At 47.6% G+C, this 25,212-nt stretch overlaps 1 protein-coding gene across 1 annotated transcript; it reads left to right on the top strand.

Annotated features, from left to right (window-relative positions):
* The first annotated feature begins 9,524 nt into the window (after positions 1-9,524).
* Positions 9,525-10,319, top strand: LOC147531749 (uncharacterized). Its single transcript, XM_086649821.1, has one exon. The coding sequence runs from the start codon at positions 9,525-9,527 to the stop codon at positions 10,317-10,319; it is 795 nt and encodes a 264-aa protein (XP_086505947.1).
* Positions 10,320-25,212: the final 14,893 nt, after the last annotated feature.

The raw sequence follows: 25,212 nt of genomic DNA on the forward strand, positions 1-25,212 counted from the left end.
CACTGCAGGCCACCAACTACTCAGCTTTATGGACGCGTTCTCTGGGTACAACCAGATACTAATGCACCATGCGGACCAGGAAAAGACTGCCTTCATCACAGAAAGAGGAATCTTCTGTTACAAAGTCATGTCGTTCGGGTTGAAGAACGCATGGGCAACTTACCAGAGATTGGTAAACAAAATGTTTGCTGGCATGTTGGGGGACACCATGGAAGTCTACATCGACGGCATGCTTGTCAAGTCTCTGATGGCCGAAGAACATCTCAAACATCTCCAGCAGGCTTTCGACGTGCTAGAAAGGTATAATATGAAACTTAATCCCACTAAGTGTTCCTTCGGTGTATCTTCAGGGAAGTTCCTAGGCTACATGGTGACTCACAGAGGAGTAGAGGCCAACCCAGACCAGATCTAGTCTGTGATGAACATCCCTTCTCCCACATGCATCAAAGATGTGCAGAAACTAGCTGGTCGAGTCGCAGCACTCAGTCGTTTTATCTCACGTTCCTCTGAAAAATGCCACTATTTCTTCTCTACCTTACGGAAGGCCAAAGAATTCGCATGGACTCCAGCATGCAAAGAGGCGCTCCAACAACTAAAGGAGTACCTGACCTCTCCACCCCTGCTATCCAAGCCTTAGGAAGGAGAAAATTTGTATGTCTACCTAGCAGTCTCTGAAACAGCAGTAAGTGCAGTATTAGTACGGGAAGAACAAGGTAAGCAACTACCCGTCTATTATGTTAGCAAGTCCCTGCTTGATGCAGAAACCCGTTATAGCCAGCTAGAAAAGCTTGCACTGGCCTTAGTAATGGTAGCCAGCTAGAAAAGCTTGCACTGGCCTTAGTAATGGCTGCCAGGAAGCTAAGACCCTATTTTCAGTGCCACCCGATAGTCGTAGTTACTACATTTCCATTAAAGAATGTACTTCACAAACCAGAACTATCTGGTAGACTGACCAAGTGGGCAGTCGAATTAAGCGAGCATGATATTTCCTACCAGCCTCGTTCTGCGATTAAGTCCCAAGTGTTGGTTGACTTTATAGCCGACTTTACGCCTAGTACTCTAATTCAAGCCGAGAAGGAGTTATTATGTCTTGCAGAGCAGAAAAAGTTGAAATGGACCTTGTCGGTCAATGGCTCCAGTAACATGAATGGGGTCGGGCTAGGGCTAGTCCTCCGATCCCCTGAGGGAGACCAAATCCAGCGTGCCGTCAGATGTGAGTTCAAAGCCACAAATAACGAACAAGAGAACGAATCACTGATCGCCGGGCTAGCTCTCGCCAAAGAAATGGGTGTTCGAAGGCTAGAGATAAAGTCAGACTCCCAACTGATAGTCAATCAAACGCAAGGAGCATACCAGACCAGAGATGCCAAGATGACTGCTTACCTAGCCAAGGTAAAGAAGATGTTAGCTGACTTCGAAGAGGCCAACATAACACAGGTACCCAGACTAGAGAACGGACACGCTGACGCACTAGCCAACCTGGGCTCATCGATTCCGGCCAAGTCAGAGCAGTCAATCCCACTGGTTACCCTTCAGTGGCCAGCTACATGGAAAAACCCTGCCCTAGAAGTAGCAAGTGTAGACTCCACCAACAATTGGATGACGCCCATAATAAGTTATTTGACTACTGACGAGCTACCAGAAGACAAGAATGAAGCACGCAGACTGAGATCAAAGGCGGCTAGGTTCACTATGATGGAGGGTCAGTTACTCAAAAGATCCTACTCTGGACCATATCTCAAGTGCACCACCCCAGAGGAAGCAAGGTATGTGCAAGCAGAACTTCATGAAGGAGAATGTGGCAACTACTCAGGAGGCCGTAGCCTAGCCAACCGAGTCCTGACAACCGGCTACTACTGGCCTACCATGCGAGCAGATTCTGTAAGCCACGTCAGAAGCTGTGATAGTTGCCAGAGGTTTGCCAATTCCTCCCATTTACCTCCAGAAAAGCTCAACTCCATACTCTCACCATGGCCATTCATGAAGTGGGGTATGGACATCGTGGGAAAACTACCCACTGCTCCAGGGAAGCGAGTCTACATGCTAGCCGTAACAGACTACTTCACCAAGTGGATCGAAGCTGAGGCCTTCCACCAGGTCAGAGATCGCGAGGTAAAGAGTTTTATTTGGAAAAATGTTATTTGCAGGTTCGGAGTACCCAAGGTGATCGTTACCGACAATGGTTCCCAGTTCATCAGCTTCGATTTCCAGGACTTTTGCAAGGCATGGGGAATCAAGCTTAGCTTCTCTACCCCACGCAACCCTCAATCTAACGGACAAGCAGAGTCTTCTAATAAGACCATCATGAAAACCATGAAGAAGAGACTCAAAAAAGCTAAAGGGGCTTGGGCAGACGAGTTGCCAGGAGTTCTCTGGTCGTATCGAACTACTGCTAGAACACCAACTGGCGAGACTCCCTTCTCCCTAGCCTACGGTTCAGAAGCGGTCATACTAGTAGAAACTGAAGTACCATCAATACGTTGTCAATGGACTAATGAAGAGTCAAACTGGGAGCAACTCAGCCACAACCTCGACACTGTCGACGAGCTTCGAGATATGGCAGTAATAAGGAACGCAGCATACCAGCAAAAAGTAGCCCGACATTACAATAGAAACATTAGGGTTCGAACCTTCAAAGTAGGTGACTGGGTGCTCCGAAAGGTTTTCCAGAATACCAGAGACGCTGGAGCAGGCAAGCTAGCCCCCAACTGGGAAGGCCCTTACCTAATCACCAAGGTGATAGGCCAGGGAGCGTACAAGCTCCAAGCAAAAGATGGGCTCAACTCCCAGACCAAGGAACACAAGGGCAGACACAATTTCGGTATACCAAACTGCCATATAAGAAGCTTGTCATACAAGCCACTTTGTAGCACACGACATGCCAAAATCTAACCCCTCGAAGGGGAACAGGAAGTATCACATACTCTTACTTCCCCTGGCTGTTTCTTATTTTCTCCTCAGATCCTTACTGACTTGGGCGTCGGAGGGTCGATGGCAATGCAATCGACCATCTCTTCTTTTGGTTTACAGGTTGGCTATCAAACGGTATACTTAGACAAGTTGGAGGCAGAATACTCTTCTCCCATCTCACGACGTCAACCAGGATAACAGCCTAAGGCCAGAGCAAGCCTAGTCCGACCCTTAACCTGAGGGAGAGTAACACATGCCCTTACCTCTTTTGTCCATTCTTTGTTGGTATCTCAGAACTTTACTAACTCGAGTTTCGGAAGGTCGATGGCATTGCCATCGACCACCCCCCATTTCAATGTGCAGGACCGACTAGCTAATGACGACTTGGACAAGCTGGAGAAAGGACACTCATCTCCCATCCAGCGACGTCATAGCAGCCTAAGGCTAGAACAAGCCTAGTCCAACACTTAACTTGAGGGAGAGTAATACGTGCCCTTACCTCCTTTGTCAAATTTTTGTCCTCACCTCAGAGCTTTGCTAACTCGAGTTTCAAGAGGTCGATCACCCCTCATTTCAGTGTGCGTGATCGACTACCTAATGGCGGATTTGGACAAGCTGGAAAAGGACGCCCTTCTCCCATCCTGCGACGCCAATAACAACCTAAGTCCAGAGTAAACTAACTCTACACTTAGGCTGGGGGGATAAGAGACGGCATAAGATGGTTCACACAGACAATTCGACACCTCTGCCCAGATGATGCCTCCCCATTGTTAGCATGCACATCCCTGCCCAGGTCGGAGTAATACAAAGCAAAGTAGAGAGCAGAACCTAACCTCTACTCAACAAGACATACAAAGACTAGCAGAGTGTGCGCAGCCGACAACTCAGGCTATCCTGACGTATGCCTCTCCTTACCCCCTCTAACAAACGGGGAACCAGGAACAAAGCGTCGCCCTAGGTTGCCCTGGCGCACCACTCTTTGTCCTACTACATCAATACTTGTTACATTTTTCATTGGTTTTCTGTACTCAATGTTCACCCATTCGCAAGACATCAATAAAGCATAGTTAAAGCATGGTTAAAGCAAGCGTCAACATTCTCATAAAAGAGTCTAACATGCCCCATGGGCAACCAAGCATACTGCAGTCTTGCAAACAACTAATTAAGTGGAAACCGACATAACAGAAAGTACTCGAGTAGTCTTGACTTAGCCCGACGGGCAAAACAGGTAAAGTAAATCTAGCTACTGCTGGGCTGGAAGGACCTAGCCTAATGACATCGCAACTCAGCGGCCACGGCTACCCGACGCTCTAGCCTCAACCCTAGCCCGAGCCTTCTCCGCCCTTTCAAAAGCCCTATCCTCTGCCTCCTGGTGGTCGAGAAGCGCAATCGTAGTAGCCGGGTCCCACTCGGTAAGATGCTTCCCAGCCACATACTCCCGCATACGTATGCCCCTTGCATGTATCTGCACCCGCGCCCCTTGATCTTCAACCGCCTCATCAAACTCGTCCTCCTTTACCTTCAACTTGCCTTCGAGCTCGTCGACAAGACGACTCCGCTCCTGGGCAAGACGAATCTGCTCCTCTGCATGGCGAGATTTCTCCTCAACAAGGAGATGTTCTGCATGGTACTTTTGCTTCCACTCGAAAATTTGCTGATCTTGTAGATCCCTAGCATAACCCATGCCAGACAAAGCCTGCGACAGAAGCACATAACGTTAGGCAACAAATCAATACAAGGAACAGTGAAAAAGCCAAAGTAAAGAAGAAGGAGTACGAACCCGATAAGCCTGAGTCACAGACCAGTCCATGGTCCCGCCATACCCCATCTCCGTAAAGCCAGGCCTGTCCTCCTCCATGAGCAAGTGAGGGACTACCTGTGGCACGAAAGAAGGATCACGAAGTACTGACGATGATGAAGGCACCTCAAAATGCACCACGTTGCTACTACTACCCGTCGGAGGAGTCACGGTCACAGGAAGTAGCTCAACACTCACAACAGGAGGAGAAGGACCAACAGAGGGCCTGAGACGGATGCACAGGGGATGAGAAGGAGACGATGTCGCACCTCTGGCGGCTGCCTCCCTAGCAACAGCAATCTCGAGCATACGATATATCTTCTTCGTCATAACGTTGTCTGAAGGAAGGTAAGGTCATACTACTTTGAAGGGAAAAACACCAAAGGCAAGAAAATGAAACAATGAAATACAAGAAGTATAGAGCACATACCAGGTTTCACTTCGTCGGCTGTCTTATGGCCAAGTATGACCTCCCAATGCCTTCTCCTAGGGCTAAGAGGCAGGCAGAAGTCGAAACGCCTAACAGCCTCCCGTTTTGCAAAGTCGATCTCGTTCCCTTGCTCGCTATCTGCATAAACCAACACGGATTAGACCAAGCGAAGCAGGAAACGAAGAGACTCACACAACACTGACAAACAAACAATAGACACCACTCACTAGCAAGTCTCCATCCCGAAGGCATCCACGACACATCACGCCCACCAAACAAGCTGGGACCCTTTGCAAAGAAGTATCGGTCATACCGCCGCCTCTCGCTGGAAGGCAAGCCTAACACCACCTGGTCCCTACCTTGGCGGATACGAAACTGATACCGACCTTTATCAAGTTTCAGAAGATAATATGCGGACACGTCTTCTCCGTGCAGTATCCTACCCGGCTTAGCCAATTGGTGGAGGCATAGCAGGACCCTCCAAGCATTGGGCGTCAGCTGCGACGGTAAAATCTCGAACCGTTTAATGGTGTCGTACACCAAGGAAGGGATTGGAAGCCGGAGGCCGCTTTCGAAGCTATGCTCCTACAATGCAACCCAACCTGGTATATCACTGTCTACCAATTCTGACGGGCCAGGCGCCCTTAGCTTTAAATCTTTGGGTATCTTGTATTTCTTCCTAATCTTCTTCAAACAGTTGTCGGTAATAGAAGATGGGGGGTTTAGTGACACATTGGGCCGCCCAGCAGGTACGCGCGAGCTAGCTCCACCCTGTGTCGACGCCCCAGTATACCCGCTAGAAGAACCGTCTACCCGTTCATCCATCCTACGGAGCACACGTCTAAGTGAGAACAGGCAACGCCCAGCAAGGATTTGGCCTAACCCTCACGCTAATCAAGAGGGAAGAGGCCTAACCGACGCAAAGTCCTCTATACTCGAGACTAACGCATATGGCTACCATAGCCCATACAAAGTTTCGGGCAGGTAGAAAAGGGATGGGGCTTGGTATTCCTACCTTAACATGCTTGACAACTGCAGGCCCAGCATGATTCTGCCCCGCGGTTACACATTTTCTGCCATGCATGTGACAAGTTCACTACAATAACATGGCAAGCAAGGAACGTAATTTGGCGGAATCCTACGCCTACTGTAAGGTCAAAATTAGGCAAGCATACGGCTACCTTAGCCCACATAGCTATGGTAAGAAAGTTCTACCCTAGCTTACATTGCTACTACAAGCTTAGCATGATTCTACCCCGTCGTTACACATTCTCTGCTATGCATATGTTAAGTTCACTATACTATCATAGCAAGCAAGAAACATAACCTGGTGGAATCCAACGCCTCCTACAAGAGAAAAACAAGGCAAACATATGGCTACCCTAACCCACATAGTTATGGTAAGAAAGTCCTACCCTAGCTTAAATGGATACTACGATCCTAGCACGATTCTAACCCCGTCGTTACACATTTTCTGCCATGCATATGTCAAGTTCGCTAAACTAACATGGCAAGCAAGAAACATAACTTGGTGGAATCCTACGCTACCATAAGATCAAATTACGGAAAACATGCTACGATTATTATTGGGAAGATCAAAATATGAGTATTTTTACCAACATACGAAGAACGCGAAGAACACTGAAAGAATATTCGAAGATTACCTCAAGATCTTCAAGCTTCTCTCTCCAAGCTTCCTGCCCCAGAAAGTCCTCTCCAAAGGCCACTCCAACAAACACACTCAAACAACAAGGGTCCAAGACCCCTCATCCCCTTATATGTGAGTGGCAAAGTGACTTAACCGGACCACGTCGTCCAGCACGTCTCGTCGCCACACGGCTCGTCTACAACCTTCAAAAATGTTATGGACAAAATGCAGCCGGAAAAAGCAGAACTCGATGAGGTAATTTCGCGAGAAGTCAAGGTCGAACAAACAACACTGGTCGTCGCGTTACCGAGCCAACTTACTTGTCGAATCGAACAAAGAATCCGGGAACAAAAATCTCAGGTAACTCTACAAATTTACGTACATAACACGCATATACGTATATACATAAAAATATCTATATATATATAAAAAAAAAATAGGGGACAGGGCAGGAAGCTTCCTGCCCTCGTCCTGCCCTGCGCGTCCCAGCAGGGCAGGAAGCTCCCTGCCCTGCGCGACCCGGCAGGGCAGGAAGCTCCTGCCTTGCGCACCCAGCAGGGCAGGGCGCTCATGCCCTGCCCATCCAGCTGGGTCGTGCCCCTAGTCGGGACACCGCACGCCAGGTAAGTCGTTCCTCTTCGTCCGGTCAACCGGGCCGTCTCCTCTGCATGCCGCGTTCCAAGCGTGGTCCATTGATCTAGCGTCCATCACTCCCTCTGAAATACGGGTCTCCTTGACTCGAATATCCGCTAATCATGGCGCCGCTTCTTCAAGCTCAAATCAAAATGCTTCGGCGTACCGCATGGGAAACAAAGCGACAACACAAAGCCTCCGGGCACGATGTCAATGGTTCAAGCTACAACTACTCCCTAAGTCAGCCACTCCCTAACTCAGGGAGTGGGGGACAAACTGTATTGGAAAAAAATAGCATTGGGCCTTCCTTATGCGCCCACCCTCACGTAACAAGGGAGGAGCGCCTTCAGTAGCCTCGGCGGCCTAACAAGGAAGCCCACCGAAAGCTCAACACGTCTCGTAAGCCTAGAAAGTCTAGCATGCTTACTCAAGCCCATGCTTTCGACATACTAGGATATGGTCTGCCATGACAATCCACCCATACTCCAGCTAGTTGTGCGCACACGTGGCCAATACTTTAGAGATTGAGTCAGTCCAATTCTAGTATTTCGCTACACGTTGGAGTCATGGTAGAAGACCGAGTCTTGCGCAACTTTAGAGGAGTAGTGGACAATTTGTACGGGCAACGAACAGGCTAGGGTGGCGTGTATCGTAGGGCTACCCTTCCCTCTCAAGAGATCAACGGCTACGAAGATGGTCTAGTAAGATCCTACTATTACGGATCTAGCAAACATGCGCTCCAAGAGCGGTTACTATCCTCTACATTCTATAAATAGAGAAAGCCTAGCTCTTGGAAGGACATATGATTCTCACTCGAAAGCCATTTATTCATTCTCTACTTAGCACTCCAGAAGCTCTACTCCGATCACCTCACTCACTCCATACTAAGCTCCGGCTAGAAACCACCTACTCCGACGACCTCTGATCTGAGCTAACCTAAGGCAGAGATTGCGACTAGAAGCATCCACGAAACCACACCAAAACTTGCCAGAGGCTTCTCGTTTCTCTCATACCTTGCTAGTTTAACCTTCTGTAAGCGGTAGTCTACCCTTCTGTAAGCAGGAGTCCGCCCTTCCGCAAGCAGAATCCTACTCTTCCATAACCAGAAGTATTCTCTATCAATCAAGTTGTCCAGAAGCTACCCCAACTCATCATCCTGTAGAATCGAGCTCCGGCCCCTATACGAGTCGTGCCACCCCGACGCTACAACGACACCGACATCATTAGTAACTCCAATCGCGTTCCATTCAATTCATTACATCCAACTAAGTTACTGATTTGACCGTCGGAGGGTCCTTGGCCGACACCATCTCTGGTGCCCTTGGACTTCACGGTTTTGTTTGTCTTGTGCAGGTCTACAGGTTGCTGGTACCCGAGTTCTACCCTGACGCTAGCCTGCCAGTAGCCGTTTCCTTCTCTTACGTGTGCCTACCCATCCACCCGACTACCAGAACCGACCTTCTGCCCGTCAACCGGTCTATTTGAAGGCCCGAAGCCTAGTTGCAGGTGCCCACCTAACGATCTCTCTAACCGTGTGACTTTCTACCCGTCCACACCTGGTTAACGGGATATTCGGGGATAAGCTCGGAAAAACAGTCGAATGTTACGTGGACGACATGATCGTGAAAAGCAAAGCTCGCCGAGACCTGATCACGAATCTCAAGATCGCGTTCGACAAACTCCAAGCCTACAATATGAAACTGAACCCTGAAAAGTGCGCGTTTGGCGTAACTTCAGGAAAGTTCCTAGGATTCATGGTGAGCCACAGAGGGATAGAAGCCAACCCTACCAAGATCACAGCCTTGCAAGATATGCCCAGCCCGCAGAGCCGGAAAGACGTTCAGCGACTAACTGGGAGGCTGGCGTCACTCTCCAGGTTCTTCAACAAGATGGGGGATAAGGCCCTACCTTTCTTCAAAACTCTCCGAAAGGTACCCGACTTCACCTGAACCGATGAAGCGGAAAAGGCGTTTCAGGAATTGAAAGCACACCTCGTAAAGCTGCCACTGCTGGTTAGTCCGAGCCCTGAAGACGAGCTCATTGTTTATCTTGCGACTTCTGGCGAAGCCGTTTCAGCAGCGGTAATCAAAATAATAGAAGGAGTCATGCACCCCGTATACTTCGTGAGCAAAGTATTAGGAGGGGCAGAACTGAATTATCCAACTATAGAGAAATTGGCTTACGCACTTGTCCTAACTGCTAGGAAGCTACGCCCATACTTCCAAGCTCACACAATGGTGGTTCAGACACACCAACCGCTCAGGAATATACTCCAAAAGATGGATCTCTCAGGACGATTGACAAAATGGGCAGTGGAGCTGAGCGAATTTGACATCCGGTACAAGCCCCGAACCGCAATAAAAGGGCAAGCACTGGCGGATTTCATAACGGAATGTTCGATCGCGGCAGCAAACCTTGGCCCAGAGCAGATCTGGACTCTCTTCGTGGACGGAGCATCAAGTGTATCCTCGAAAGGAGCAGAGGCGGTGCTAATAAGTCCTGAAGAAGAAAAGACCTTCCAGACTACTTCGTTCAAGTTCGCGGTAACAAATAACGAAGCCGAATACGAAGCTTTGCTGGCGGGACTCAAATTAGCTCTAAAGGCCAGAGCTGCAAGTGTCCGGGTTTTCAGCGACTCTCAACTAATAGTCAACAACATCAATGGTGATTATGAGGCGAAAGGAACAGACATGACTAAATATTTAAAGAAGGTAAAAGAACTGGTCGGCTTCTTCCAGAAGTTCACCATCACCAGAATACCCCGGGAGGAGAATACTCTGGCTGACGCACTGTCAAAGATGATCAGCGGACAAACTACAATCCCCGGAGTAGTCTTTCACACCCTGGAAGAAAGAAGCATCGATAAAGCACGGGAAATTATGGCAATCAGAATAAACTAGGGGGATACTTGGATGAGACCATACTTTGAGTATTTGTTAACTCAGAAACTACCTGAAGACGCCAGCGAAGCTAGAAGCATACGTAGAAACGCCGCGAGGTATACCTTGCTAGGGGGACTGCTATATCGGAAATCCCTAGTTCACCCTTTACGACGTTGCTTGGCGAAGGACGAACAGGAATACGTGATGAAGGAAATGAACGGAGGAGCAGCCGGAAATCACGCCGGACCAAGGACTCTGTACAGACAGCTCATCCTGGCTGGGTATTATTGGCCAGGAATGTTAGAAGACTGCATAAACCACACCAGGCATTGCACGCCATGTCAGGTATACGCTAACGATTATCGTTTACATCCCACAGAGTTGACGTCTATCGTTAGTCCCTGCCCCTTCGCACAATGGGGAATCGACTTAGTGGGGCCATTCCCAGCTAGCACAGGAGGAAAGAAGATGTTACTGGTTATGGTAGATTATTTCACCAAATGGGCGGAAGCAGCTAAAATGAGGAAGACAACCCTAATAGCTAAGGCCACGACTAGGGGCACCGGAGGAGTCCCGGCAAAAACTAGTCGAGCTCAAGCCGACGAAAACTGCCCTGCTAGCGAAAGCCATGACCAGGGACAGGACAACTTCGATAGCTACGGCAACGACCGAGCGTCCTAAGGAGAAGTCCTAGCTAAACTAGCCAAGCTCAAGCTGGCGAAACCAGCTCTGGTAGCGAAAGCCACGACCAGAGGTCTAAGGAGAAGTCCTAGCTAAACTAGCCAAGCTCAAGCTGGCGAAACCAACTCTGGTAGCGAAAGCCACGACCAGAGGTCTAAGGAGAAGTCCTAGCCAAGCTCAAGCTGGCGAAACCAGCTCGAGTAGCGAAAGCCACGACCGGAGGTCTAAGGAGAAGTCCTAGCTAAACTAGCCAAGCTCAACCTGGCGAAATCAGCTCTGAAGTGAAAGCCACAGCCGGAGGCCTGAGGAGGAGTCCTGGTGAAACTGATTATGCGAAGACAGCTCTGGTATAGACTGCCAGGGGCAGGGCTAAAAACTCTAAAACTATTCAAATTTTTATACAGGGCTAACTTGGGTATTATTTTGCATGGGGAGTTAGTAAGACTAGGGCATGTTATAAAAGGTCTAACTCTTTCGTTTTTGTGCAGAAGCGATCATTCTGAGCATGCGTAGTAAGCCTAGGAAATTGCATTAGTAAGATAGGATGGACTAACTGTATCCTACCTTGAGAAATTCTAATATGTGCAGCAACAGGATACGAAGGCCAATAAAAAACCATTAAGACTAAAAGCAGAAAGAAGTCATTGTAGAAGGGTCACCATTCAGATAAGAAAAGGAAAAACACGAAAGTATAAAAGAAAAAGATAAATTCTTTATTAAACCATAAGAGGGATCTATTACAGAAGAAGTTACAGGAAAGGACACCGACGATGTCACACATGCTCGGGTCTATTACAGAAGAAAAGATGAAGGGCTACCAGGTACCCCTTTTCAGAAGTGCAGTCAAGACCAGAAGACAACCGAGGGAAAAATGACCCTCTTGCCATCATCACCTTGCCCTGAACACCCAAGCTGGAGGAAGTACTGGCAATCCTCACCCTCGTTCGGGGTCCTCCAAAATAGCTCATGAGGTTACCACGGCCATTATAAAGAAACCCACCTTTTACCACGACCATTATGAAGAATCACTCCTCAAAGCAGGCAATCTTGTATGAACTCAAACAGAGGCCTCATCTCGGATCTTTAGCAGAAACAAGAAGAATAAGAAGACAACGTCAGCAGAAAGGTATTCCAAAGAACTGTCTCTCAAATTTTTTAGTGAATGAAGAGTTGAGAGGCCAAGGCAGGCTATTTATAGCAGGAAGACCCCTCAAAAATAAGGAGTGATTATTAAAGACAGAAACCAAACACACCTCGAAAACACTCAAAGGAATATTGACCGGGAGACATAAACGGTTCAAGAATAGCGGTTACCAATGAGGTCTTAGCGAGTTTCAAGGAGATATGTTTCGCCCACCAGCCACGACGATACACGCGTCTGCGCATAATGAAACCAGTTACCGTGTGAAGTAACCCAAAAGATCAGCGCCGAAAATGCGTGATCAGAGGATCAGATCTATGACGTCACAAAATCACGCATGGAAAAGAAATTGATTGCTCTGGCAGAAGACGAGACGTGTCTTGGAATAATAAAACACGTCGGGACAAGAACACAGTCGGGTCAGCTCTAGCAGAGCTAACACTCAGTCAAAGAAAACCCTCAAGTTATGAACATCAATCAGCTTTGGAACACTAACAGTAAGACAGAGCTTCACGAAACAGCCATGGTCCAGGTAAGACCCAAAGAGCTTCACAATACAGCTCTGGGACAGATAATACTTTCGACTTCTAGCTTTTAAAGTAAAACACACGAGTTACTTCTACTCCTTAGTCTCTTTACTTTCAACTAAGGAGTGGCGGGACTCATGATGATGCATAAAATGTCCAGACGTTGACTAAGGTCCGAAGAGTCAAAGGCTAGACCAGAAGTCTCTTGGAACAGCTCGGCTTGAGGCAGCAGGACAGCTAAAACCCCTGACGGTCCACCACATATTCCCAAAACCGGGAGGTCGGCCAGAATAAACCAGCTCTGCATAAAACGCCCTCGGCATGGATAGCTCAGCCCTGCGATCTTTAAAGGAATAAGGGGGGTCTCCACATGTTCGGCCCATATCTTACACCCAGAACTGGGAAGATATTAGCGCTGCGCAACCTAAACGACTTAATCCCGGACTTTCCTGAAAGATCTCAGTCGGTTACACATCTAGAAGTGTTCAAGCCCGGTTGGACTCCACGTATCTAAAGGAGGAAACTTCTCCTTTAGAGTCTATCACTCCGGCAAGATATCCACAATGTATCCTCGAACTTAGGAACTTTCACCTATCAAAGATCAGGGATAAACTCGAAGAGAAACCCTAGATACGCAAAAGAGGTAACTTCTACCAAGGATTGACGGCCACCGCCTCACCACCGCCACTAACTATAGTCGGCCTAACTTCGCCTATAAAAGGCCCCCCACTTCGTCCTTTACGGGATACACTCACTTTACCCTAAAAAGGCTTAAGGGATTTACCCTAAGAAAAATACATTCTCTTGACCCAAAAAACACAAGATCTCTTCATACCAGAAGGATCGCCCCAAAAACAGAGTTCCCACAACTCGCCCCCCAAAAGGATCAATCAATATTCATTCTTTTACTGCAAAGAGCACCCTGACTGTCTTGAGCGTCGGAGCGGTTTTCGAACCCTTTGCAGGTTTTCCCTCCCTCTCGGGAACAGACGAACAGGAGCAAGGAATTCAGGAGCTAGACTAGGGAATCAGGAGCTGGAGCAAGGAATCAGGAGCTGGAGCAAGGAATCAGGAGCTGGAGCAAGGAGTCAGGAGCTGGAGCAAGGAGCAGGGAGAGAAGGAGCAGGGCTGAGAAGCGGAACGGAGTAGAGAAGCGGAGCTGAACAGAGGAATCTCACCTCTCCAAGCAGAATATACCATTATAACGGAGGCTGTCATGCATCAACTCCCTTTTTCATGCTGATTTAACCGAGAGCCAATTTTCGACATCAGCAATCTTCCTGCTCCACATGTTTAGCAACACTCTCCCGAGCATCCACAGGCATTACCTTCTGAGTTAATATGGCTCACTCATCAAAAGTAACATCTCTACTGATAAGAAACTTCTTTGATTTTCCATCCAGATTCCACAACCGATAACCCTTAACCCCTGGCTCATAACCAAGAAATACACATTTCTTAGACCTCGGGTCAAGTTTACCTTCTTTAACATGTGCATTAGCCGGGCAACAGAAAATCCTCAAGTTCTCATACTTTGCAGGATAACCAGACCATACCTCATTAGGATTTTTACACTCAATAGATGTACATGGAGAAATATCTACCAGATACGCTGTCGTGTTCACTGCTTCAACCCTGAACACCTCCGGCAGCCCTGCATTTGAAAGCATACAACGAGCTCGTTCCAATAGAGTTCTGTTCATACGCCCTGCCACACCATTCTGCTGTGGTGTCTTTCTGACCGTATGGTGTCTCACTATCCCTTCGTCTACACATAACCTATTAAACTCGTTTCCGCAAAATTCCATGCCATTGTCAGTCCTCAAGCGTTTGATCAATTTTCCAGTCTGCTTCTCGATCAAGGTCTTCCACTGCTTGAACTTGACGAATGCTTCATCTTTGCATTTCAGTATGTAAACCCATACTTTCCTGGAAAAATCATCTATCAAGGTTAACATGTATCTACCTCCGCCATGCGAGCTAACCCGAGAGGGACCCCAAAGATCTGAATGAATGTAGTCCAGAGTTCCTTTGGTATTGTGAACCGTTGTACTGAATTTGACCCGACATTGCTTCCTGAAGACACAATGCTCGCAGAATTCCAGTTTTCCAACCTTCTGCCCACAGATTAACCACTGGTTGCTCAGTATAACCATCCCCCTTTCGCTCCGATGCCCTAGCTGCATATGCCATAGCTGCATATGCCATAGCTGCATATGCCATAGCTTGGTAGTCTCAACTTCCTTGTCTGATGATAAAACCGCTACAGTTCCAGTAACAGTGTTACCCTGTAGCACATACAAACCATTCTTCTTCAACCCTTTCATAACTATAAGACTCTCCTTAGAAATTCGAAGAACACCACCTTCACCAGTATATTTGCAACCATTATCATCCAGAGGTCCCAAAGAGATCAAATTCCTCTTCAAATTTGGAACATGTTTGATGTCTGTTATGCTCCTCACAACACCATCGTGCATCTTGATCTGAATTGTACCAATTCCAACCACCTTGTAGGGAGCATCGTTTCTCATTAACACCTTTCCTCCATTAATGGTCGCGTAAGTGGAAATCCAATCCCTATGAGGACATACATGGAATGTACAACCAGTATCCAAAATCCACCGATCTTCAGCGAAGAAGGCATTGATAGCCAGAACCATAGCTTCATCATACCCTTCAATGATTGCCAAGACACTACCATCATCTTCTTCGATGACTGCTGCCTCTGTTGGCTTCTATCTAAGCTCGGAAAAATTCTTCTTGTAATGCCCATCTTTCTTACAATTATAGCATCTGTACTTCTTGGGTTTCGATTTAGACCGCGAACGACCCTTCCTATCGCCCACATGCTGCGGGCCTTCCCCTTACAACCAAGCCATCTTCTGAACTGCTTTCTTCCATTGATCTCCGTCTCAACTCCTTAGAATTCAATGTTGCTTTAACATCCTCCAAGGTTGTAGTTTTTTTTCCAGACATAAAAGAATCAACAAAGCTTTCATATGATGGTGGCAGGGACGCAAGCAAAAGTACTGCCTTATCTTCATCTTTGAATTTGACATCTATATTTGCCAAATCCAAGAATACCCGGTTGATTTCATCCTTATGGTCTTTAAACGAACCCCCTTCTAACATTTGTAAGCTAAACAATTTCTTCTTTAGATACAAACGATTAGTCAGAGATTTCGTCATGTACCTTGCCTCCAGCTTATTCCATAACCCATCCGGCGTTGTTTCCGTCGCTACTTCCCGCAAGACCTCATTGCTCAAACAGAGCAGAATCTGACCATGAGCTCTTTCCATGATATCTTCCTTATCTGCTTCGGTTAATGATTCAGCGAGTGCATCCTTCCCGTTCAACATTTTCAGCAAACCCTGTTGAACCAGTACTGCTCGCATCTTAATCTTCCAAAGATTAAAATCATTACTTCCATCGAACTTTTCTATCTCGTATTTCACCATCACAGAAACCTCAAAACCATGGCTCTGATACCAGTTTGTTATGACCGAATGAGGTTGCTATGACAAATTGAGTAATCGAAGAAAAGCAATAGGAAATAGTAATGAAACAATCAAGAACAGAAGACAGAGATTTACGTGGTTCGGCTGGTGAGACCTACTCCACGGCGACAAACGACGCGATGATTCCTCTATAATAACCAAACAAGTTACACAAGAGATTCGTGAGAACACAAAACCTCTCCTGATATCTCCTAGGTTTTTAGTTTATATAGCCACTAAAACCCTAATCCCACCGATACACCGCCTCACCGACACCCTCTTTCTAAATCCGAAATACATATGGATACGCTAACACTAAAAACCGACATAAGCCCTGATGATGCATAAAATGTCCAGACGTTGACTAACGTCTGAAGAGCCAAGATCAGACCTGAAGTCTCTTGGATCAACTCGGCTTAAGGCAGCAAGACAGCTAAACACCCGATGGTCCACCACATATTCCCCTAACTGGGAGGTCGGCCAGAAAAAACCAGCTCTGCATAAACGCCCTTGACATGGACAGATCAGCCCTGGGGTCTCAAAAGGAATAAGGGGGTCTCCACAGGTTCGGCCCATATCTTACGCCCATAACTGGGGAGATATCAGCGCTGCGCGACCTAACGACTTAATCCCGAACCTTCTAGAAAGATCTCAGTCGGCCACACATCTCGAAGTGTTTAAGCCCGGTTGGACTCCACGTATCTAAAGGAGGAAACTTCTCCTTTAAGTGTATCACTCCGGCAAGATATATACAAAGTATCCTTGAACTTAGGAACTTTCACTTATCAAAGATCCGGGATAGACTCAAAGAGAAACCCTAGATACGCAAAAGAAGTAACTTCCCTTACGGTTTGACGGCAACCGCCTCGCTACCGCCACTAATCTCAGTCGGCCTAACTTCGCATATAAAAGGCCCCCCACATCGTCCTTCACAGGATACAACCTCTTGACCCAAAAAACACGATCTCTTCACCCAGAAAAGATCACCCAATACTCAGAGTTCCCATAACTCGCCCCCCAAAAGGATCGATCATTATTCATTCTTTTACTGCAAAGAGCACCCTGACTGTCTTGAGCGTCGGAGCAGTTTTTGAACCCTTTGCAGGTTTCCCCCCCCGGGAACAGGCGAACAGGATTCAGAAGCCAGGAGCAGGAGCAAGGAGCAAAGAGCAAGGAGTAGGAGGGAGGAGCAAGGAGCAGGAGCAAGGAGCTGGATCGGAGAGCAGAAAGGCAGAAACCAGGGCTGGACGCAGAGCTGATCAGAGGAATCTCTCCCCTCATAACAAAATATACCATCATAACGGAGGCTGTCATGCATCAACTCCCTTTTTCATGCTGATTTAACCGGAAGCCAATTTTCGACATCAACATTTGACGCTAGAACGAGGGGATCTCTCAAGCAAATCATCCGATTCGATAACCCGAACCTCATTCAATACCTTTTTTAGAACTAACTATTTCCCCTAAGTTCCCCAGGCAAACATGTCCTCGGACGAACACACTCCACGTGGGACACCCCATCGGCTTCCCAGCTCGACCGAGCTTATGGCCGAACTGGAACAGCTCAAGGCTGAATACTTCCGAAGGGATCAGGAGGCAAAATGATTGGAGGAAAGCCTCCGCAAAGCCGAGACAGCCAGGAGGGCTGCCGCACCCGAGGAAAGGAAAGAAGTGATTAGATCATACGCGAGAAAGCCCCTCTCGCCCGGCGACGCCTACACTTCTGGAACCCTAACTCTACAACCAGGCGACCAGATGCACCTGGAGAGCATCTTGGATGAACAAGGCGGGGATAGGCGAAGGATGCATGGGCGACCCTACTATTTGCGACGTACTCTTACATCAGGTAGCGGAATTAACAAGAGAAAGAAAGCAGGATAAGCTCTGGGGGAGAACGGTAATTCGACAACCACCCCTCTGCCGGGAAATAGTGGAGTCCGAAAAACCGAAAAACTTCAAATGTCCCACGCTGGATCATTATCACGGTCTAGAAGACCCAGGAGTATTCATCAACAACTACGTCGCGATGACGAGTTTATGCACGACTAACCGAAACATATGGTGCGTGGTCTTCGCTACTATCCTGAAAGGACCAGCGCTAGCCCCGGGATCGATCAAGTCCTTTGATCAGCTTGCCCAGGCCTTCTGCAAAGCCTTCCGGGGAGCACCACCATCAAAAGAGGAACCGAAGAGTTGTTCAATGTGGTACAAAGAAAAAGCGAGGCCCTGGCAAGCTACTGGCAGAGATTTCGCAACCTTATGGTATAGGTCCCCGACCTAGAACCAAAGGTCGCCTTTGTCGCCTTACAGAGAGGCCTCAGACAGGACGACATAATTAGGGATATCTCGGGGAGGAAACCAGACACCCTCGCAGAACTGATAGAGAGGCTGCAATAGTTTATTAGAAGAGAGGAAAACTATCTACGAATGAAGGAAGTGGCCAACATCCCATACGAGAGCGAACTTCCCCGAAAGAAGGATTGGGACGAAGCCAGGCCGCCCAGGGATCGAGAGCGAGGCAGGAGCCCAGACCCGACTTCGCCACCTACACCCCACTAATGAAAGGGAGGGAGGAAATCTTGCAGGTAGTGATAGCGAAAGGAAAGGCTGAGCTGCCCAAACCCAATGATGATAGGGAGGAGCTCGGGCCCAGAGACATGACTGCATGGTGTGCCTTCCACTGAGGCTACGACCACAAAATCGACAACTGTCGGCACCTCAAAAATCTGATCGAGGAAATGGTAAGAAAGGGTGAGCTAGACAAATATATCCAGAAAGAGCAGCGACCCTACGAGTATCGGAACAAGAGAACAACAAACAGAGCGGGAATCGGATCGGAGCCGGAGACTAACGAGCAGGGTCCGACTTTTAAAAACGCAAACAAAGGCTTGGAGGAACCCACCGGAGTGATGGGAAATATCACTACCATAGCTGGAGGACCAACCCTCGGCGGAGCAACCAAGGGAGAACAGCCAGATACGCCAACGAGGCAAGGAATCCGCCAGTTCTGCTAATCAAACCCGCCATAGAAACACCACCCATCATTTTTACTGATGATGATCTGGTTGGGGTAGTAACTCCACACGCGGATCCATTAGTAATAACAACGGTGGTAGCCAATTGGAGGGTAGGACGCATCCTGGTAGATACGAGAAGCTCGACAGAAGTCATGAGTCGGACATGCTTCCAGAAACTCGGGGTAGGTCAGCACCACCTTAAATCTTATAAATCTTGCTTGACAGGTTTTAGCGACAACTAGGTCGAAACAGATGGAATAGCAACCCTACCCGTATTTATCGGCGAAGGGGAGTCAAAGAAAGCGATAATGCTAAACTTCGCCATTGTCGACAAGATGAATGCCTATAACATCATACTAGGCAGGAACTTCTTGAGGGAGTCAGGAGCGATAGTTTCCATAAACCACCTCATGGTGAAATTCCAAATTCCGGGAACGAATTTCATAGGGATGGTCAGGGGAGACCATAAAGTAGCCAGGGAGTGCTATCTTATTTCCGCCCAAGGCTGCGAGGAAGAAACATTCAACCCAACCACAGTCGGAGGAGACAAAGTATTCTACGATGACCCGACATCAGATATGCAGAGCTGAAAAATCAGGTCATCACTACCTCTAACATCTTTCCTTTTTAATAAAGCCGATAGGCAGGAGAAGTAGCGCTACCTGCTACATATTTTTTCTAAAAAAACAAAATATTTTAGCAAAGAGGCGATGATCAAGGAGGAGTCCTAGTTAAACTCGCCCTAACTGAGCAGGTAGCCCTGATAGCGAAAGCTACGACCAGGGGACCCAAAAGGTAGCCTTGGTAGCGAAAGCAACGACCAAGGGTCCTAATTTAAATAGCCCTGCTAGCGAAAGCCACGACCAGGGACAGGACAACCTCGGTAGCTATGGCGATGACCGAGGGCCCTAAGGAGCAGTCCTAGTTAAACTGAAACTTTACTCGAGTAAAACTGACCCTTCACCAAGGTCCCAAGGAGAAGTCCTAGTTAAACTGATCGGCTCAAGCCAGCAAATGAGGTAGCTCTGCTAGCCACGGCTGCGACCGGAAGCCTCGTAAGGAGAAGTCCTAGTTAAACTTAAAAACTTTACTCGAATAAAACGTGGTCCCCACCAAGGATCCCAAGGAGAAGTCCTAGTTAAACTACAGCCCTGGCGAAGGTGACCGGGGGTATAAGGAGAAGTCCTTGCGAAACTATTCATGCTTAGGCTGAGGAAAACAACCCTGGTAGCGAAAGTCACGACCAGGGGCACGGGAGGAGTCCCGACGAAAACTAGTCGTGCTCAAGCCGACAAAACCAGTTCTGATAGCGAAAGCTATGACCAGGAGTCAAAGGTGAAGTCCTAGCTGAACTAGTTGTGCTCAAGCCAACGAAATCAGCTCTGATAGCGAAAGCTACGACCAGAGGTCTAAGGAGAAGTCCTAGCTAAACTAGTCGAGCTCAAGTCGACGAAACTAGCCCTACCCGCGAAAACGACGACCAGGGGTCTAAGGAGAAGTCCTAGCTAAACTAGTTGTGCTCAAGCAAACGAAATCAGCTCTGATAGCGAAAGCTACGACCAAAAGTCTAAAGGAGAAGTCCTAGCTAAACTAGTTGTGCTCAAGCCAACGAAATCAACTCTGATAGCGAAAGCTACGACCAGAGGTCTAAGGAGAAGTCTTAGTTAAACTAGTCGCGCTCAAGCCGACAAAAAAAAAAACCTGGTAGAGACGACCAGGGGTAGTGACAAAAACTCAAGCACCATTCAGAAATTTTTATACAGGGCTAACTTGGGTACTATTTTGCAAGGGGAGTTAGTAAGATTAGGGCATGTTAGAATAGGTCTAACTATTTCCTTGTTATGCAGAGGTGACCAGTCGGAGCATGAGTAGTAAGCTTAGGAAATTGCATTAGTAAGTATAGGATTAGTTACACTAACTATTTGTTTTGATTACATACATAAAAGAGAAAACAGGAAAAACACGCCAGCTAGGCATCAGAAGGAGAAGAGGGAGGACTGCCAACGTCCACCGAAGCTCTGATCATGATGGCCAGAACACGGCCACCCCCGCGACGGCGAACCAGGAACCCCACGACAGAAAAAAGGGCTGGCACAGAGGTGCTTGTAGTATCAGCTAAGGAGTAAACTAAAGGATAAAAGGGTCTGGATGTACTTAAATTAGAGAGATGATCGTCGTTCAGCAAGTCTCGAGGGCGAAGAACTCGATAAAACCCTCCCCAGCCACCTCCATGCAGAAGTGTTCGATAGAAGAATCATTGTCGTTCAGAACCATATAAAAAGCAACTCTCACGTCGCTACCAGGGAGAGTTCCGCTAACCATTAGAAGAGCCATGATGAGATACAGAGGAGTCATTCGTATCTCCATGCTTATTTATAGGGCAAAAGAGTCGCAATAATAAGGCGTGATTAACGAAGAGTCGTGATAAACAGTCACGATCGAACAATAAACAGACGTGAACGTAGGAGATAAAGAGAAGCACAAAAGAATAATGGGAAAAGGTAACTCTTTATTAATTCATAAGAAGGAACTATTACAGAAGAAATTACAGAAAAGGACACCGAAGCTGTTACATGCGCTTGGGTCTATTACAAAAGAAATTACAACAACTTCCTCAAAAATTGAGGGAAAGGGAAACAAACTAGAGCACATGAACAGCTAGAAGAGCCGTCGAACAACTTGAGAGAAGAAAAAATGAAAGACTACCGGGTACCCCTTTCCAGAAGTGCAACCAAGGCCAGAAGACAACCGAGGGAAAAATGACCCCCCTCGCCATCATCACCTGGTCCTGAGCTCCCAAGTTGGAGGCAGCACTGGCATCTCAGCAACCATGAGGGATCCTCCAAAATAGCTCATGGGGTTACCACAACCATTATGAAGAAACCCATCTTTTACCACGGTCATTATGGAGAAACACTCCTCAAACAGGCAATCTTGTATGAACTCAAACAGAGGCCTCATCTCGGATCTTTGGCAGAAACAAGAAAAACCAAGAGACCTCTTGGAAACAGATAAGGGGTCATTAAAGACGAATACCAAACGCACCTTGGAAACACTCAAAGGAGTAATTACCAAGAGACACGATGGCCCGAGGGCAGTGGACTCGAGAGAATAGCAGCGGATTTCAAGGTAACGCATCCTATCCCCCAATAGCAAGACTCCACGCGTCCTCGCGTGAGGGAATGAACTTCCGTGTGCAGTAACCCAAAGGATCAACGCTGAAAGCGCGTGATCAGAGGATCAAATCTATGACGTCACAAAATCACACATGGAAAAAAACTAATTACTCTAGCAGAAGACGAAACGTGTCTTGGAAGAACAAACCACACGTCAAAACAAGAACGCAGCTGGGTCGGCTCTGGCAAAAACAACACTTAGTCGGAAAGGATTTGCGCTTAGCAGACACCAATCAGCTCTGGAACATCAACAAAAGACCGAGCTTCACAAAACAGCCCTGGTCCAGGTAAGACCCAATGAGCTTCGCGAAACAGCTCTGGAACAAGTATTACTCTCAACTTCAGATCTTCAAATAAAGTAAAAACACACGAGTTACTTCTACTCCTTAGTCTCTTTACTTTCAACTAAGGAGTGGAGGGACTCATGATGATGCATAAAATGTCAAGACGTTGACTAACGTCTGAAGAGTCAGAGACCTGACCAAAAGTCTCTCGGAACAGCTCGGCTTAAGGCAGCAGGACAGCTAAAATCCCTGATGGCCCACCACACATTCCCACAATCGGGAGGTCGGTCAGAAGAAACCATCTCTGCATAAAATGCCCTCGGCATTGACAGATCAGCCCTGTGATCTCAAAAGGAATAAGGGGGTCTCCACAGGTTCGGCCCATATCTTACGCCTAGAACTGGGAAGATATCAGCGCTGCACAACCTAGACGACTTAATCCCGGACTTTCCAGAAAGATCTCAGTCGGTTACACATCTTGAAGTGCTTAAGCCCGGTGGAACTCCACGTATCTAAAGGAGGAAACTTCTCCTTTAGAGTCTATCACTCCGGCAAGTATACACAATGTATCTTTGAACTTAGGAACTTTCACTTATCAAAGATCCGGGCTAGACTCGAAGAGAAACCCTATATACGCGAAAGAGGTAACTTCTTTTAAGGTTTGGCGGCCACCGTCTCACCACCGCCACTAAGGATAGTCGGCCTAAATTCGCCTATAAAAGGCCCCCCACTTCGTCCTTCACAGGACACGACCCCTTTTACCCGAAGAAAACACGAGCATTTAGCCTAAAAACAGACACGATCTCTTGACCTAAAGAATAACACACTCTCTTGACCCCAAAAGACAAGATCTCTTCATACCAGGAGGATCGCCCAAAAAATAAAGTTCCCACCCCCCAAAAGGATCAATCAATATTCATTCTTTTACTGCAAAGAGCACCCTGACTGTCTTGAGCGTCGGAGCGGTTTTCGAACCCTTTGCAGGTTTCCCCCCTCGGGAGCAGACGAACAAAAGCAAGGAATTAGGAGCTAGAGCTAGGAATCAGGAGCTGGAGCAAGGAGTCAGGAGCCGAAACAAGAAGCAGAGCAGAGTAGCGGAGCTGGAACTAGAAGCAAGGAGCCGAGAAACGGAGCAGAGGAGCGGAGCAGAGCAGAGAAGCAGAGCTGAACAGAGGAATCTCTCCTCTCTAAACAGAATATACTATCATAACGGAGGCTGTCATGCATCAACTCCCTTTTTCATGCTGATTTAACCGAGAGCCAATTTTCGACATCAGCATTTGGCGCTAGAAGAAGGGGATCTCTCCAGCAAATCATCACATTCGGTAACCCGAATCCTACTTAGTACTTCTTTAGAACTAATCACCTTTTCCTAAAGACTTTCAGGCAGGCATACCAGCAGAAAGACGAACACCCGGGGAAGACCGAGAAGGATCTTTATACCTCATAATGATCTCAGCTGCTCTTGAGCGGCTTAAGGTCGAAAGAAGGAAGCAAGAAAAGATAATAATGAAACTTCAGAGCAACCTAGATGTAGCCGAGGCTTGGTTGAAATCCTTGCTCACCAAAAACCCCGGAACGACAAACGATTTGAGGGGTCCTACATTCCCAGGGATGGGATCGCTCTCAGAAACGAGAAATTTCACTAATCTCACCCAAGCCCCCCTCGATGCATTCGGAAAGCTCCCCGACGAAAGGGCAGCCAATTTAAGTCCAAAAAGCCAGACTGACAGCCAGGGAACTCGAGACACGACCTCAACAGTGACAACGATCAGGCGCTTGACCGTACTGGCGAAATATCAGAAACTCTGGCGGAGATGTTCACCGAGGCAGAAACAGAGTCCGAGTCCGAGGGAGAAGAAAGCGTCAACGTCATATCTGGAAGACCAACTCATGCAGAGGACATAAGCAATAAACGACGACGGAAAAATTCGGAGATCATGATGGAACGAGACGAGGCAACACCTCCGATAATGTTCACTAATGATGACCTGAGAGGAGTAATCGCGCCTCACGCGGACCCCCTAGTGATAACAGCACTGGTCGCCAATCGAAGAATAGGGCGTATCTTGATTGACACAGGAAGCTCTACGGAGATCATAAGCCGAACATGCCTCCAAAAACTCCAGGTGAGAGCACATCACACCGAGACTTATGACCACTACTTGACAGGTTTCGGCGGAGATTGACTACGAGCTGGGGGGAAGATCACTCTACCCATACTCATCGGAGAAGGAACGACCAGCCGAGCGCTAGTTCGTGATCATCGATAAACTACACGTGTACAACATTATCCCGGGAAGAAATTTCTTGAAGGAATCACGAGCTGTGATCTCTCTAAACCACTTAACCCTGAAGTTCCCAATTCTAGGAACGAACCTGGTGGGGACAGTAAAAGGAGATCAAGCGGCGGCCAGGGAATGTTACGCCGTTTCAGCTCGGCACTGTCGACGACCAGCAGTGGTTCCCACCCTTTTAAACACCTGAAAAATCACCAACATGCAAGAATAGAGCCGCCAAGGTCAGTATTGCTCATACAGAGTACTTATATAATATACGCTATTTTAGCCGCTAGGCGGGAAGA

The sequence above is a fragment of the Eschscholzia californica genome, unplaced genomic scaffold (genome assembly GCF_041429995.1).
Source record: "Eschscholzia californica isolate CP2 unplaced genomic scaffold, dmEscCali1.0.p SCAF_6, whole genome shotgun sequence".
NCBI lineage: Eukaryota > Viridiplantae > Streptophyta > Magnoliopsida > Ranunculales > Papaveraceae > Eschscholzia > Eschscholzia californica.

Coding starts and splice junctions, on each gene's coding strand:
- LOC147531749 (XM_086649821.1), top strand. CDS start 9,525: ATGCACCCCGTATACTTCGTGAGCAAAGTATTAGGAGGGGCAGAACTG.